The 16,563-nt window shown below is 37.6% G+C and overlaps 1 protein-coding gene across 1 annotated transcript in view; it reads right to left on the reverse strand.

Annotated features, from left to right (window-relative positions):
* The window catches only part of up (Troponin T, skeletal muscle), a 49,677-nt gene extending 36,007 nt beyond the window's left edge, over positions 1 to 13,670 (reverse strand). Inside the window, exons 1-4 of the mRNA XM_068226797.1 lie at positions 13,526 to 13,670; positions 12,031 to 12,145; positions 8,597 to 8,620; positions 3,048 to 3,065 (exon numbers count right to left, since the gene is read on the reverse strand). Coding sequence (XP_068082898.1) covers positions 3,048 to 3,065; positions 8,597 to 8,620; positions 12,031 to 12,145; positions 13,526 to 13,670 — 302 coding nt within the window. The remainder of the gene's footprint in view (positions 1 to 3,047; positions 3,066 to 8,596; positions 8,621 to 12,030; positions 12,146 to 13,525) is intronic.
* Positions 13,671 to 16,563: the final 2,893 nt, after the last annotated feature.

Here is a 16,563-nt window from a genome sequence, read left to right on the forward strand (position 1 = left end):
CTTTGTCTGCCCGTTTTCTACCCTAGTGGTACAATCTATCTCTGGATGCTCAGAGCCATGTGCATTCAGTTTTAGGACTGGTTTGTCTCTACGATGTTTCTCCACCAAATGAGTTATCTTGGACTCTCCTTTTATCACCTTTGTTACTCCAGTGGCATGTGCCAGTGAAGAACATCTTCATTAGCTTGTTTCTTGACCTTCTGCGACTACATTTTCCAGGTATTTTACCCTCTAGGACATTAATCATCAGTCCACCATGTTGCAGTCTGTGCCTCATCCTCCTTCTCTGGATCTGCTTGAACAGCTGTTGTTCCTCACTAACTTGATCTAGCACAGCTGTATTAGTCATCATCTACACCCAGCTTATTTTTTCCTAATGGCATCAGTACCACATCTCAAAGGCTCCTATTTTTTGTATGCCACCTTTGTTCAGAGTCCAGGTATCACTACAGTATATCATAACTGGCTACTAATAGGTCTTTGCAACTTCTTTTCTCAAGCTTATTGAAAATGGTGCGCTGACATATCATAGACAGTTTTTCATGAAATGCCAATGCAACTCCTGATTTCAGTTCCACAACGAAGATCTTCTGTCGTTATTTATCCAAGGTATCTAAACTCAGAGTATGTGCATTTGAGCATTTTACAACATCTTAGGTGTGCCAGTGCTTTCAGATCATAAAGAAAAGGGGCCAGAAACCTAGATGTTAGGCCTCTTAAAACAATAATCATCATTATCAACATGAAGAAAAAATGGTAATAATACGAATATTATTATGAAAAAGCTTTTGACAACATTAAACATATCGTTATACATCAGCTGAATCAGCTTGGCAGTAAAGATGTGAACATCATCAAGAAACGGTTTTGGAACCAATCAGCACATGTCAAAACTGGAGACCACATCAGTGAAGAGATCACGATACAAAAAGATGTGAGAGAATGTTGTATCCTCTCTCCAATCCATCTCACCTAGTCTTGCTTGGCCTTCCAAAAGGGCCTTGCCTTTGATGGTAAAGTTGTAGGCACCATTAGCTGTTCTCAGGACATGGCCATGTTACCTCAAATACCTTCCCACATTTTTCTTGTGAATGGGAACAGGTCCCATCCTCTGATGGTTGTATGCTCAGAGGTGAGCATAACATGCACATCTCCTTGGTATGAAGAAGGTGCTCATCACTTTTGGAGTGTGATACACCTTTCATTAAAGGCAGGCCAGCACATATTTAGCCCCACGAACCTTGGCTAATGTATGGGAGTCAGCTCTGCTTGCTACGCTACAAGGCAATATAAAGTGGTGACACCATAAAAATCTAGGTCCAGCTGGCCCCATTGGTAGTACCTGATAAGGACTGCCTGCCATCATACGGTGGAAATCACAACAGCAACTACAATAGAGGCAGTAGATTTTGGTACAGCGTTAAGGCAGCCCAGTACTCGAGATTAATAAGAGTAAAAGGTATTTGTCCTAAATCAAAGGCAAATATCATTTTCATACAGCACTTGCCTGGTCCTCAAAATTAATAAGTGTAAAAGGTATTTGTTCCAAACCAAGAGTAGGTATTATTTATATGTAGCGTCTGGCGCAGAGTGGATGTCAGGAATGGTTTAACAGACGTCAGGCTCAAGCAACAACATGAGCCACAGAGTTAATTGCTGTTATTTAGTTTATGACAGTAAGACACAGTTCAAGGTCATGCTGCAGGAAAACAATAAATGTTACCTCTAATTGTTCAAAAGAACGTGCTGTACAGCAAATACAGTTGAGTGTTGTGGTTCACACAGTATTGTACAAGTCTGAGTGTCATGTGATCACAATGTAGTGAATGAAATGAGTTTGTGTGTCTTTTATGCTCATGTTACACAGGAGAATTGAAAACATTTCCCTTGTTGGTTTAAATGATGCTCAAAATGGCTTGCTGTGTTGGTTGTGTCATGTCATGTGCAGTATGTGATGTAACAATACAGTAGTTTCCCGGCTGGCACAGTGTGCTTCAGTATTTATTACAAGAATCTTATTACACTGTGTTACAGGGCATATCAAACAAGCAAGCCAAAATTGAGTATCACATCGTACGGTGGACCATGCTCAACCAAGGCATCCAGTCCAGCACAACTGACTTGTAGCACATTTGTTGTTCCCTTGGCATTATATTTCATAGGATTCATAAAAAAAGAGAAGAAAAGAGAGACTGCATTCTTCACACAAAGAAAAGTATCCATCAGTACCTGTCATTAAAAGAATATTATTTTTACTGACAATGCATGACAACTGCCAACAATCAGACCCCGATTGATGTATATTTTCTTTCTCTCAGACAACCATATCTCATGTGCTCTTTACAGAAGATGATTGGTGGTTCTGCATGAAATCTCTTCAACTGTGAGTTTTGGTTGTTTGAATATTCCAAGGGTCATATTATCTCCAAGGACACTTTAGAGCTTTTCTTGTTAGACCAGAGCACAAATATCTTCTGCATGAATGGCTTCATTCTGAGCTTTCAACATGTTCCCTTGTTTACTACTGGACAGGCGCACATTCTTCTTACCTCTGCTTGTAGGCCTTAAATTTGTACGAGCAAAACTGGAATGTATCTCGGGTCCAGCCATTTACATCATTAGGCAATATTTTTGTGTGGCCTGTATGAAATATGCCATGCTATGTTAGAGAAGTGAACAATGGTAGTGAGGATTTTTATTGGATTCCTCATATCAATTTCTATATATCTGGACTGATGCAGACAAAGAAGCAGCTAATCTTTAATGCATATGCCATTAATACTCGGGAAGCACCAGAAGTGTACTTCTACAGTGAGCTACAAGTCCGTGGCGCGATCTGGAGTGAAGCCTTAGGCAGGACAACTGAAGAAATACTGCTTCATTTTATTGTTTTATATACAAGAAGAGTTTATGATACTACAGGTTTGAGTTCTTAGCTTCTACTTTTTCAGTGAAATTTTCCAGAGGTGAGTGTTATATGAAGCAGTATTTCTGTACACAGACATGCCAACATATGTGTGACACAGACTGCTGCTGGCAGAACTTACACAATGCTCTTTCTGGGCCTATAAAGAAAAGAAATATTCATGTCATACAATGTGGTTAATGTAAACAGATGAGTAGTCAGATCTACAATAAGTTTTTAATTTATAATTTAAATATTTACTTTGGGAGGGAGATAAATTATACAGGATTAGTCAGATGAAATGTTCACCTCAAATAACTTGTAAACCATTAAATATTTTGAAAATATATTTTCATTTTCAATAATGTTAACCATGGACTTGAAATCAAATTTACAGTACTTGTCTGAGGTGTCGTTATTTACCAAGAGAACAATATTTTTTTTAAATGGAATTATGCTGTTTTCTACACCTAGCATTAGATATAAGTGCATTGCAATTTCATTTGTATGATTATTTTCAAAATCCTACAAGTATTCTTGAAAAAATGGAATATCTTCAAACGTGCTTCATTCGCCAGCCATGTGCACTATTTGAATAAATCACTAACCAGCTATGTGAGTTCCTTTACTTTCTTATGAAGGTGCTCATAAATATAACATTGCATGCTTTGAAGTCTTTAATATCATTGTAGGTAACAGGTTGGGGAAATATGGATATGAAACAACTTTCACTTGAACATGACTGTTGAATGCAGCACATTTGAAGACATTCTATTTTCTTGAGAGGTACTTGTCAGATTAAAAAAAGAAAAATCATTCCCCTTGAATTTTTAGTGCACACATCTCTAATGTTATATGTAGAAAACACTGGATTTCCAATCAAAGATACACGATTGTTACACTTATCTCAGCAGATATTGATACTAAGGTTATGAATCCCCTTAGTAACATGATTGAAAGTGAAAACATATTTTTGAGATAGTTAACAATTTATGAGTTATTTGAAATGAACATTTTTACCTGACACCCCATATATTATGCAACAGGAAATACTAAGATGAGTTTTCCTGAAATTTTCACTTTCGAAACTTAGTTCACGTATGATTTAAAATAGCATGTCTTCATGTCAAGAAGGAACATAAAGATACTGTGTGATTTGAAGCAAGAAAAACTCATTTTAGCGACTTGTACCAAGCATGTGGAAGGAGAGAGATCATGCTAGAAGTTCATGCTGGCTGTGGTTATTGGAAGCAACAAGAAGCTCTGTGCGAAAGCTTACAATACGGCTCTCATTTTATGGATTTGTTTATCATCTGTTTTATGAGTAACTTGTACAGTATTTTGTTTAGCTGTAGAGTGAATGGTGTGGATTCAGTTAAGACACATTATTATTTGTTAATGAACAACAGAGCCACTTTAACTGTGAAGAATCCAGTAAGCTGAAAATGAAAGTAGATTAATCTTCTGTGTGGTTCTTCTTTTCATCAGGCGAAAGCTGTGAAGAGAAATATTTTATAAATCATTAAGAGATTAGCCGTTTACTCTCCCATTTATCCTTCATATTCCATTCACGACATCACATACATTCAAAAACTTGATAAATGTGCCTCGAGTTTATTCTTTGTACTAAAGTAGTGATTCTCAGACTTTCAAGGGAATTTTTGAAAAAGAAGAAGAAATTAAAAGAAATAGGTACAAAGAAATGCCGGCCCCATGGTGTAGGAATAAAGTGCTTGCCCCTTACCCAGAGGCACCAGGTTTGATTCCCGGCGAGGCCAAGGATTTTTACCTGGATCTGAGGGCTGGTTCGAGGTCCACTCAGCCTACATGATTACAATTGAGGAGCCACCTGATGGTGAGATGACGGCCCTTGTCTAGAAAGCCAAGAATAACGGCCGAGAGGATTCGTTGTGCTGACCACTCGGCAACTCATAATCTGCAGGCACGGTCGCTTGGTAGGCCTTGGACCTTTGGGGCTGTTGCACCATGGGGTTTAGTTTAAGGTACAAAGAAATTGAAAATATTTAATTATTTTCCTGTCCTAGTTTTGAACTCAATAGTAGATGAGTGCAAATCAACTTGTAGACTCACTCAAACTCATTTATAAGAGGGGTTTTTAAAGACTGGACTCATTCAAAGCTTCCTGCTTGAGTACTCTGGTCAATGAGTCTCAACCACCGGACTGAGCCAGGATCGAACCTGCCAAGTTGAGATCAGAAAACCAGCACCTGAACCGTCTGAGCCACTCAGCCCGACACATTGCCTATTATAAGAGGCGACTGAAATGAAAACTTCAAGGGCATTGGCAACTGTGGGGCCTCTAGCTTGTGCCAGGCTCTTCACTTTCATCTTTCTTTGATAAACTCTTGTTCTCTTCAGATACCGATGATATCAAGTTTGAGAGGCCTAATGAGTTTTTCGTTTTCATGGCCCTACTCTTTCTTTTGCCGATACCCTCCATTCTTCAAAGAGTCAGACCTCTTCCATGTTTTCCTCCAATTACTATTAAGGAATCTTGCCTCCAGTGGAGGTATTCCAGTCACCTTAATAATGAATGCTGCAATGTATATGAACAGCAATCAGAATGTATATTCAGTTTAGCAGACTGTGGAAACATCAACATGAATGCTGATATTGCATCACATACCCCTCCCACCATTATTTTAAAATTCATCTTAGGAAAGAAAAGGAAAATAATATTTTAAGTGCTCTTTCTTTTATCTACTTGCCCATTGAATATAAAAATTTGTTTAATGCAAAGTGAATAAGGTTTTGGGATATTTAAATTGAATGCTTAATGACTGACTCAACACATTCACTGTGAAGCTGATGTAGGTCTTTGTATTTTTGAATCCCATGTATTCCGATGCTCCTGTATTCCTATGTTTGTAACAAAATGCCAGTAATATGAAGTAACCTGACACAAAAACAACTCATTACTCTGGACATGAAAGATAAATCATCTCTAGACTTTTTGAAGATCAAATTAACCAACCAATAGGGTAGAGAACTTGAAACAACAGTTCTCATCAGTCATACAGCAGTTTAAAATTCTTTTGACAGTAAAATAATGAATATGTGAAGCCTGGTGCAATTCTTGAATGTGTTTTGATACACATAGTGAGTAGTCTGAAGCAGCACACATTGATGTAACACGCACGAAATATCCACAATACACACAAGTATTTACAATTTGAATGCAGCAATGAACACTATATACACTTTGCCAACATTTGAAGCACAGTGATTGCTTATTACTTCTGTTTAGTCAATAATAACCATTCCAGAAAGTAGATTAACGTGGGAACTTCATCACGAAGATCACATCGCAAGAATTTGGAAAACCAAGGATTTGGGAAGCATACTGTAGAAAGAGTTAGAGAGATGTATAAAGGTACTGTGAATTCAGTGAAAATAGGAGGAGGGAGAACAGGATGGTTGGGGAAAGGAATGATTTATAGCAAGGAAGTTGGTGTGATGGATGAGGTGAGGATGGCAATAGCAGGAATGACTGGGGAAGTGAATATGAAGGCAATGGTGTTTGCAGATGACATGATGGCATGGGAATGATGAAGAGGAAGAAGTACAGGAGCTGAATGCATGGTTAGAAGCAGTAGAACAGTATGGGATGAAGTTCTATATGAAGAAAAGTGAGCTTCTGGTAATAACAAGGAAGAAAGACTGACCAATTGCTTGGAGGAGAAGGACTGAAGAAAGTAGAGAGTTTCAAATATGTAGGAAGGTGTTGGAAATGACAAAGAGATCTGTGAATGAGAAGACAGGCACAAACACTTATTCAAAGTGTTAGAAGCCTGATTTGGAGAAAGGATGTACCTGTGTATGATTATATAATACATCAGGTGGTTTATTTTTTGCTGGCTAAGACAAAAAGTATAACTTTTGGTGACCTGTTGTACCATATGTAATACATTCTATGCTTTAGGTCTGTAATTTTGTTGGCATTTTCCATTGGCAGCATCATGCATATCTCAAAATCCTATATAATTCCGATGATGTATCATATTATGACACATTTCCAAAAAAAATCTAGAACCCTACTAAATATTTTCCCAAAATTCTGTTTCTTTTGGAAGTATCTCTTACTATATTTTACCCCTTAATATCAAACTAAACTCAAAACAGTGGTAATGCTTAAATCTCCCCACTAGAACCCCTTAAAAGCCAACCTGGCCCAAAATTCCCCCCCCCCCCCACAAAAAATTCCCCTAGATTTATCATATTTTTCACCATAAATGCTCATTAAACACACACACAAAAAGTTTTAATGTCTAAATTTGGCTTTACGTTTCTAGAGCATGTATCATACCTATTATATTCCAGTACTAACATGGACAGGCAAGTTAAATGACATCCTTGAGTAGCAGAATAGAAGTTAAAAGAAGAGATAGGAGGTGAGAGAAGTAGTGAGTAAGGAATCATTACAAGGGAGAATAGAGAAGGTATGGGCATGTAAAGCAAATGGAGGACTCGAGGATACCCAGAAGAATGCATACGAGATGGAAGTAACAGCATGAGCCTGAGAAACAGAGGCTGAAGGGAGTGAAGAGCTGTGTTCAGAAGACTGGAACAGAGTTGGTGGATTGAAATGACAGAGAGGCTTATAATCCAAACAGAGCAAACCGTGCTAAATGGTGTTGATGAAATCATTATGTGTCCAGAGAGATTTCAGAATTACTAGTTTCAGGAAAACATTTAAGTAGAAATTACATAAATGAGTCCACATAGTGGAAAGCCATATAGACATTGAAATTAATGAGCTTACAACAGCTGCATGCACATGAAGAATCCACAAACTTTGCTAATTGTGTAGTAACAGCATTTCATCTCTGGTAACTAAAAATCACAAATGCATTGATAACTGAATAAAAGAATATCTACCACATATTTATAATTTCTGTGAATATTTTCAAAAATACTTGCAGACCTGGAGAAAATGCCAGTAAGTGCTGAAACATGTTCAGAAAGTACACAGCAAAGTCCAACTTGGACAAAGTAGTTCACAAAGGCGCATTGGTCGAGTTTTTGAAAATAATTTTGAGTGTAAAAAAGTACAAAGAAAAGTTTTTAAAGAAACATATACAAAAAGAAGCTGATAGGATCTGAAAAAGAGAAAACTGAAACAAAAATGTAGAGAAAGATAGAATGAAGCAAGGAGAATGATGAGCACAGACAACACAGAAACAAACGTAACACGAAGCTTCCCCGCCCTGCACACTGAATTTCTGCCAGGCAATCAGTTAACTGAGCATCACAATAGTGTTCAAAAAACAAAATCTCTCTGGAGCAACGAATTAAAAAAACAGGCCAGTCCATTCATACTAATTATTTATTAGTACCAGCAAACTAAGGACAGAAATCTATTGCCAAATCAACAAATATACTTAATATCGCAGGATAAAATAAACTTGTTGAGAGTTTTGATGTTACGTTGTTATGTAGTTGACCACAGAGAAGCAATACGCACATGAAAAGCAAATTAAGAACATAAATGTCTCATCACAAAGAAACAGTCTCCCGTAGAGCTTTAAATGGTCAACGTTTTCTACAAATTTTCATTTTTGTTCCTCTAAAGTTTCTCTTGGGACTGTTCTGTGATAAAACATGATGGCACGGCTTGAACTGGCCTCGTTGACTGCTGGCAGAAAAAATCAAATAAACTCGTTCACTTACTCTTTCTTTGCTTCCGGTTGCTTTCTGTGTTATAGATGGCAGCATGGGAGGGAGAGAAAAAAAAAGGAAAACAAAACTGTATGAAATAAATCATGAAACAAATCAGCATCTGAAACCATAAGGAATTAAGGATGGAAGAATAGAGAGTAAAGAAATAGGTGGAAGCATATACAAGATAGACAGACATCTATCGCATTTGAACCATTTTATAAAAGAACTATCTTTTTATCTCAAAAATGTTTCAAGATATTTAAATTGCCTTGTGATAAGAGACAGTATTGTCAATATCATCTGAACAGAAGTGATTTGAAAGGTACGTAGTGCTAACAATGCTACATTTTCCCAGGTTGTTATTATTATTATCATCATCATCATCATCCGGTAGAGTTTTGTTTCACTAATTGGTACACAAGCCATCTCGATTTTCACAATTTTCACTGATAAATCTATGCTTACTCCTCTTCCTCGCCATCTTTATATATGTCGTCCTTCACCAGACGATGAAATTCTATTCCAAGTTTGAAAACCTAGACCTTTGAGAACCCTTTTGGATAACGTAATTGGTCTTGTATCGATATCTTGCTGCAGACAGCTCGTACCACTGTCACATTATAGACCCGCTTCCAAGGCAATATATTATACGTAGTGCCAACCATGCTACATTTTCCAGAGTTATTTATTATTATTATCATCATCATCATCTGGTAGAGTTTTGTTTCACTAATTGGTATACAAGCCATCTGGATTTTCATAATTTTCATTGATAAATCTATGCTTACTCCTCTTCCTCCTCATCTTTATAGATGTATCTCTTAGAACCAATAGCATCTGAAGAAAAATTAAACATAATATTCAGGCGCAATGAATGATATTTCCATCTTGTTATTTTTATCTATAAAGTGAGGATGGAGGATAATTCAGAAGATTTCCACCTAATTTTTATTTTTCTGGAATCTTTTTTAAAAAATCTGAAGATCTTCAAAAATTTCAGAGGACCTGGCAAATTTCAGAGGACCTGGCAACACTGGACGGGCTGCCTGGCCGAGGCGGTAAAGGTGTGCTCGGCTCGCCTGGACGGATGTAGGTCCAATTCCCCGTCAGGAAGACGTAAAATTTAAGAAACAATATTTCCACTTCCGGAGGTGCACATGGCCCTGAGGTTCACTCAGCCTACACCAAAAATGAGTACCAGGTTAATTCCTGGGGCCAAAGGCAGCCAGGCATAGAGCTAACCACTCTACCCCACTCCACTCTACTCCACTCCTACAAGGGCCTTCATGGCCTGTACGGAGATGACTTTGCTTTGCTTTGCTTTGCTTTGACAACACTGGTTTACATCCAGGTAACATTTCCATGCTGTCTCGATGGTGGTTTGTAGGCTCTCCTCTCTTCCACAGAGCAAACTTCATTCTTTAACTTCTGGTGAGCAAGTCACACCAGTATTAGGATACATGTGTGCACCTTACACTTTATGGAATATCCCAGGCTCATCCAGGCCTTGAGGATGAAGATATAGCCAATACCTCCTAGAAATAACTACTGTCTTCTTTGACAAGGGACATTGTTGTGTTACTTGTGCTGGGCTTCTCCCTTGAATCTGTCCTATCTGAACTTCCTTGGTCAACTCTTGTTCTTTTCTGACCCTGACGGTATTAGGTTTACAAAGCCTGGGGAGTCCATCATTTTCATGCCCTTCGTGGTCCTTTGGCCGATACCTTCATTTCTTGAAGTGTCGAACCCCTTCTATTTTTTCGCTCCGATTAATGATAATACAGGATGGTTGCCTACTTGCACTCCCTCTTAAAAAAGTAATCACGGCCGTCGCCACCACTGGGTATTGTTGTGGGATTACATAATAACAATTTGCAAAGCAAAAGAAATTAGCCTTAATCCATCAGTGGTCAATATATGAGCATTTACCTCAAATCCTTTTTCAAACATATGTGTACGGTATTTGTTTGTACCTTGATCTGAATTCTGGTTTTCTCTCGAGCTGAATTCATTGCCTTTAGTCAAAGACTGGTAATATTTTCAATCAGTGTTTACCAAGCCTATAATTGTGGTCTTGTTAAGTCTGTGAGCGATTCTCTCACTACCAATTGCACTTGGATTTTTCTAAGTCCCAGCATTACCGGTGAGGGATTCTCTAGTTGTCCACCCAACTGTATTTGGATTTTTCTGCCAATTTTTAATTTTTTGAAACATGTGGAAAATATTGTGGGTTCTTTTTCCAAATGTGAGATTTCTTCCTTTATGTTGGGTAATACCTTGGAAACACCAGCACACAGTAATTGGAAGATAATATTTATAAATGCAACAAACTGTTTGTAACAAAAGTCACAAGACAATTACATCTTTTAACATGTTTGCGAACTTCATCAAGAGCATAGTAATACCAGATATGCCAAGAGGTGTATTCATTGTAATCACTCTTGAGTTTGAGAATAAAATTTTGATTGTGGGAATTGAAAATTGAAAAGGAGGGAAATCCAGTGTAATGGTTATCTGCCTTGTATCTGTTTCTGCCATCTACCTCTCCATTTTACCTTCCTCAATACTTCCTTGTAATTATTATGATTACCCTTCAATAATAACATTTGCAGAGAACACCCATAAATGTCCTACTTTCCTTGGGAATAGGAACATATTCTCATTGCAACAAAACTTTTAAATTTAACTTCAGTTTACTTTAAGAAATGTTTATTTTCACTTCCTGTGAAGATTCCACCCTTCTTTACTTTGTATTCTTGCAATTCCCAGATTTTCAAGCCTAGAAGATTACATTTAAATAAATTAATGAATAACAAACAATATTTGAGTCTCTTCTAATTCCACACACAGTCACTCAAAAGTTTGAAATATACCTCATAGTCCTATATGATGTAACATTCACTGCCAGAAGTGAAAGAGAAAGCATTTTCAAGGATCAAAAATTAATTAGCAAGAGCAAAGTTTATTTATAACTGGTAAACAATGTATCGGTACTAATTTACACCAAACATTCTATCTACATTTTGAAAATGGTCCCTTAATTCTGAGGTACAGCCTGTTTTCATGTGAAAGATTCAGTTTAGACAAATTTGATAGGTTATAGAGAACAGGTATTCAAATTTCTTGTTTGATAATATTGCCAATGTTTTGTATATATTTCAGTCAATCAAACATCAAACCCTGTATTTCTTACACAGGTGGTTAAAGAGCTGAACTGGAATTAAAGTGACAACAGGGAGCTGGACTTGCACCTATTGAGTTACCAACTCAGAACACAGCAGTACAAGTCTGATGTCTAAGAATGTGAGCCCTGAAGAGATCACAATTTCTGAACTACTTTCAGATCTTGGAGTAAAAGTGCAGGCAGCTCTCAAGATACAGAGTGCAGGTAACAAAATCAGAGTTTGAAGTTTTCAACAACATTGGACATTAAAGAGGCTCACGTCACTGCATTCTCTTTGACTGTGGCTGAATGTTGATCATCGTAGCAATGATTCTGAGAGCATCTAATAAGCCATGTTACCAACAGGATATCACCAGGGCAGCTATACTTACTTCCTGCAAAGAAAGAAACACAAGAATTAGCCATCGTTGTACATGGTAAATTGTACTCATATGGGAACTGTTTGTATTGGAGCAGACCAATTAGATTGAAACTTGGTAGAATGGTCAATTAAGACATCAGAATGTCACTGCATGACTGCTATTGTTACACAGGCAGAATATTATATTAATAGCATGCCTGTTTACATATACAGATGACCAAGATTTCATACTACATAACATTTTAGCTTTCATTATAATGGATACAGAAGTATTACAACCCTAAACATTTTGATATATTCATATACTGTATGTGTTTGTAAAATAGGTTTGTAGAGTATGAAATTCTGTTCATGTTGTCAGTACTTCAAATATATTCATGTAATGAGTGAAACTTTTTTTGGTAATATCTGAAGCCATCTCTTTTCAGTTTCGATTCGGTTATTTTTTTGCTATTAGGTTCTCCAGTCTGCCAGAACTAATTTTGAGTAATACATTTAGAAACTATCAGAAAAAAAGGAATTATATTGTAACATAATTATACTTGAAAATGTTTAATTATGTTGCTTCTTTTTCAGGTAGTTTCTAAATGTTATTTCTTCATAAATTAGTTTTGACAGACTGAAGAACCAAACAGTTATAAATTTAAAATAGAACTATCAGTATATTTCTACAGTGCATACACAATGTCATTCCACATCATCATCATCATCATCATCATCATCATCAGCTAACTTCCCTGTACTGCCCAGCTATATTTCAGCAATTAGTTATATCATTACTATTGATTTTATGACAACATTATCATCACTATTAAATTTAAAGATTTAAAGATATGTTAACCAAGTTTCATTGCAGTCTATGTAGTCCAGTCCAAACAGTCCCCTTGTCATTTATATAAAAAGGGTGCATCATGAACTTTAATATGGTACATAATATGGTACTTAATTTCTTATCAAATGTGATAATAAAATAATTTATTTGACATTACCAGTACTGAATACTACAAAAATCGATAAATCAATTATTAATCCAGGAAATAAGAACATATAGAATGAATTCAGCCACATGGGACTGCTCAGTTTCCATGAAAAGTAAATAACACATATATAAGACCACTTGTCAGTTGTACTATATGCAGCAAAACAAACGGCACTGAAATATTATTAAATTGTGTTGGTATAGTTCACCACCACTTCTTCCGCCTTTTCTGTATGGGTCTTAAGGTTGATTATGCACACCTTCATGATGTTGGCTACTGGTCGCCCATTTTTCATAGTTCCCTCAGTGCCCAAGGAACTGTCCATCACTTGCAGCAAGGTATGCCCCAACCTTTTACCAGGCAAGTTCAGAAGCACCATATCATAATATAGGCTATTATTACGATGGGGACACCCCTCCCAGAGGCATTTACACCTACAGCCAGATGTAACTTTAGGCTGTTCCACAGAAGTACAGACGTTGCTGACAGGAGAAAGTTCTTACATTTTATCTGCTGTTGGAACTGAGATCCCCTTCCACCATCTAAACTGTTGACCATGTTCTCCTTTCTGGTGAATATATGTGTCGTTTCGTATACAAAGCCTTCACCTTGCCTCCAAAGGAAGGGCTCCTCTGCCCGTAGCCATTGGTCCCCTCCCTTCGGGTGTCAAGTTTGGTAATGGTCGCTTCACCCTCGGCCAGACAGTCACAGGTAGTACCGTCTACTGTCACATATGCTGGCAGACTGATTCTGACCTGATGCATTGGTACAGTAGGTGTTCAAAATGTGCATCATCACATTCCAAGCGTTGATCGTAATGCTTCTGAAGATTATAGGACATGTTGATGAACAATAGTTACTGTAAGGACACCAAACAAAAAGTTATCTACTTGAGTAATTCGGGAATATTAGTAGGTGGGCCATCTGTTTTGAAAATTGATTCTTTCATCATGCACCATATGTAGGCTTCTGGGGCTATGATTCAGGGTACAGGAAGGGTACGGGAATGATGTTTCAGGAGACATTAGGAGTTCTCCGAAGTATTGTTGCAGAAGGGCCTGCATCTATTTATTGTTTCTGGTGTGACAAAAACGGCACAAATTCCGCATAAATGGGCAATAATGAGGTCTCTGTAGACTACCTGGTCTAATGTTTTGGATTCTGTGCAGTATCCTCTATGAAATGTTGGAGAAGTTGTCCACAATTCTGGATCTTGGGCACCCTGTAGTCCCTTTCATTTACATAAGACTGATGGAACTTGTCAACAACAGCTAACATTGTCCTGTTATTTGGTGCCACCTTATTAAATCGCTGCTCTGTGGTGAGAACCATAGTTGCAGAAATCTTCTTCTTCTCCTTCTTCTTCTTCGTCTTCATGAATGGGTCACTTAGGACTACGTGGAATCAACATTTCCTAGCCTTTCTTTTAACCCAATATTCCTTCATAAGCAATGAGTTTGTTTTCATTGCATTGACCATGTGTATTGGCAAGTTCTCATGTCTTATTCCTTGAAACCCAGTGTATGAGTGATCTTTCTGATTTCATTTCGGTCATGTAGATTTGGTGGTCCTAGTTCTCTCAGATTATTTTTTCTGTTTGTACCAACTCGGCTGGGTAGCCTTCTTCTTTAAAAATATGTGGATTTTGTGATTTAGTTGCTAGGGAAACATGGACACTAGATGAGCAATAATTTTAATGTAGTTTGTTTTGCTGCATACTGTAGTTCAGCATTACAAGCCCAGAAAATCTCATTGACCTCTGAGATGGTGAAGAATGAGTCCTTAGAACCAGTTTATGAGGGGTCACTTTTAGTGGCCAACATGCGCCATAGCCACTCTCCACTTTTCAAAATACAAGAAAGGAAATGGGTGCATTTGTACAGTGCTGCAGCAGAGGCCTGTGTAAGTATTAGTGACTAGGGAGGGCTGACCCTTGTTACCAATCGTGCCATCAAAAGTCTGAAATAGCTGCAGCAAACCACTGTTTAGAATTGGTACATTTGGATGCAACGGGCCTCTGGCCATAGCAGCCATTTTCTTATTGTTCTAGTTGATGCCAGCCTATTGAGTTCTACCAGAGTTATGTCATAAACAAATAAAGCCAGGATGCAGTGGATTGTTCATTTAGTTGATGAACAGGTCATCAAACAAATTCTTGGACATCCTAGAATAATGGAAAAACTTTTTGTCATCCTTCTCAGATCTTTAAATAATGTATGCTATAGTCATTTTGATGGTCATTCAACCAATAAAGGATGATTGTGGATTGCTAGTAACAACATTCTACAATCCTCACTTTTTGACATATTTGCTTTGATTGGAGCAAACCTCCCAGATGGAGACAACATCTGCCATTCACATCTGCAGCAGCTAGTAACTGTGATTCTGTGCAAACTGGCTCTTACTGGCTTGATGGTATAGAATGAGAAATCTGTTGCTTTCTTCATAAATATAGAAACCATTTCCTAGAAACTTAGTATTAGGCTGTCCAGTACAGATCTGTCTTCCATGCCACCCCCGTCAATCAATTATCACTGATCTGCATTTAGGGCAGTCATCCAGGTGGCAGATTCCCTATCAGTTGTTCACTTAGCCTCTCCTTAAATAATTTCAAAGAATTTGGAAATTTATTGAATATCTCCCTTGATAAATTATTTGTGGAGTAGTCCTATTGTTATTTATTTAGTGATGAAACCCATTGAGATCTTTGCTAAGATAGTTCATACACTGTTGTGCCACTCTGGATATTGCCTAAAAGTATTTAGGAAGTAAGGGACACAATAAAATGCCTAACACAATATAACATTTCTACATTCATATGACAGTTTATGTTACTGTTGCTTTAAAAGATACTAGCAAGAAAGTTTCAAGATTAATTTCAAGTTTTCTTCAAGACAAACTATCAGGCTTTTACAGTCATTGGTTCATGGGAAATGATAATGTATTGTTATATGACTGAACATCCCCACTCATCAGCTGCCTTCCAATTACAAGAGGACTTGTTGCAAGATGATACAGAAACATTCTTTTAAATTGCATTTCTATTTTTCATAGCACAACATATTTAATAGTGTTCTTTGCAAACCTCTGAACATTTGAAGGTCTGCTCCCGATAGTACACTTTCACCCTGCTTAAAATGTTACAGCTAAAAAAGGAAATGGTGTATGGCTTTGAGTGCCAGGAGTGTCCGAGGACATGTTCGGCTCGCCAGATGCAGGTCTTTTGATTTAACACCCGTAGGCGACCTGCGCGTCGTGATGAGTATGAAATGATGATGAAGCCGACACATACACCCAGCCCCCGTGCCAGCCAAATTAACCAATGATGGTTAAAATTCCTGACCCTGTTGGGAATCGAACCCAGGACCCCTGTGACCAAAGGCCAGTGCACTAACCATTTAGCTATGGAGCCGGACAATGTTACAGCTGCAGGAGAACTATACCAGCCCAG

This window comes from Anabrus simplex, chromosome 3 (genome assembly GCF_040414725.1).
Source record: "Anabrus simplex isolate iqAnaSimp1 chromosome 3, ASM4041472v1, whole genome shotgun sequence".
NCBI lineage: Eukaryota > Metazoa > Arthropoda > Insecta > Orthoptera > Tettigoniidae > Anabrus > Anabrus simplex.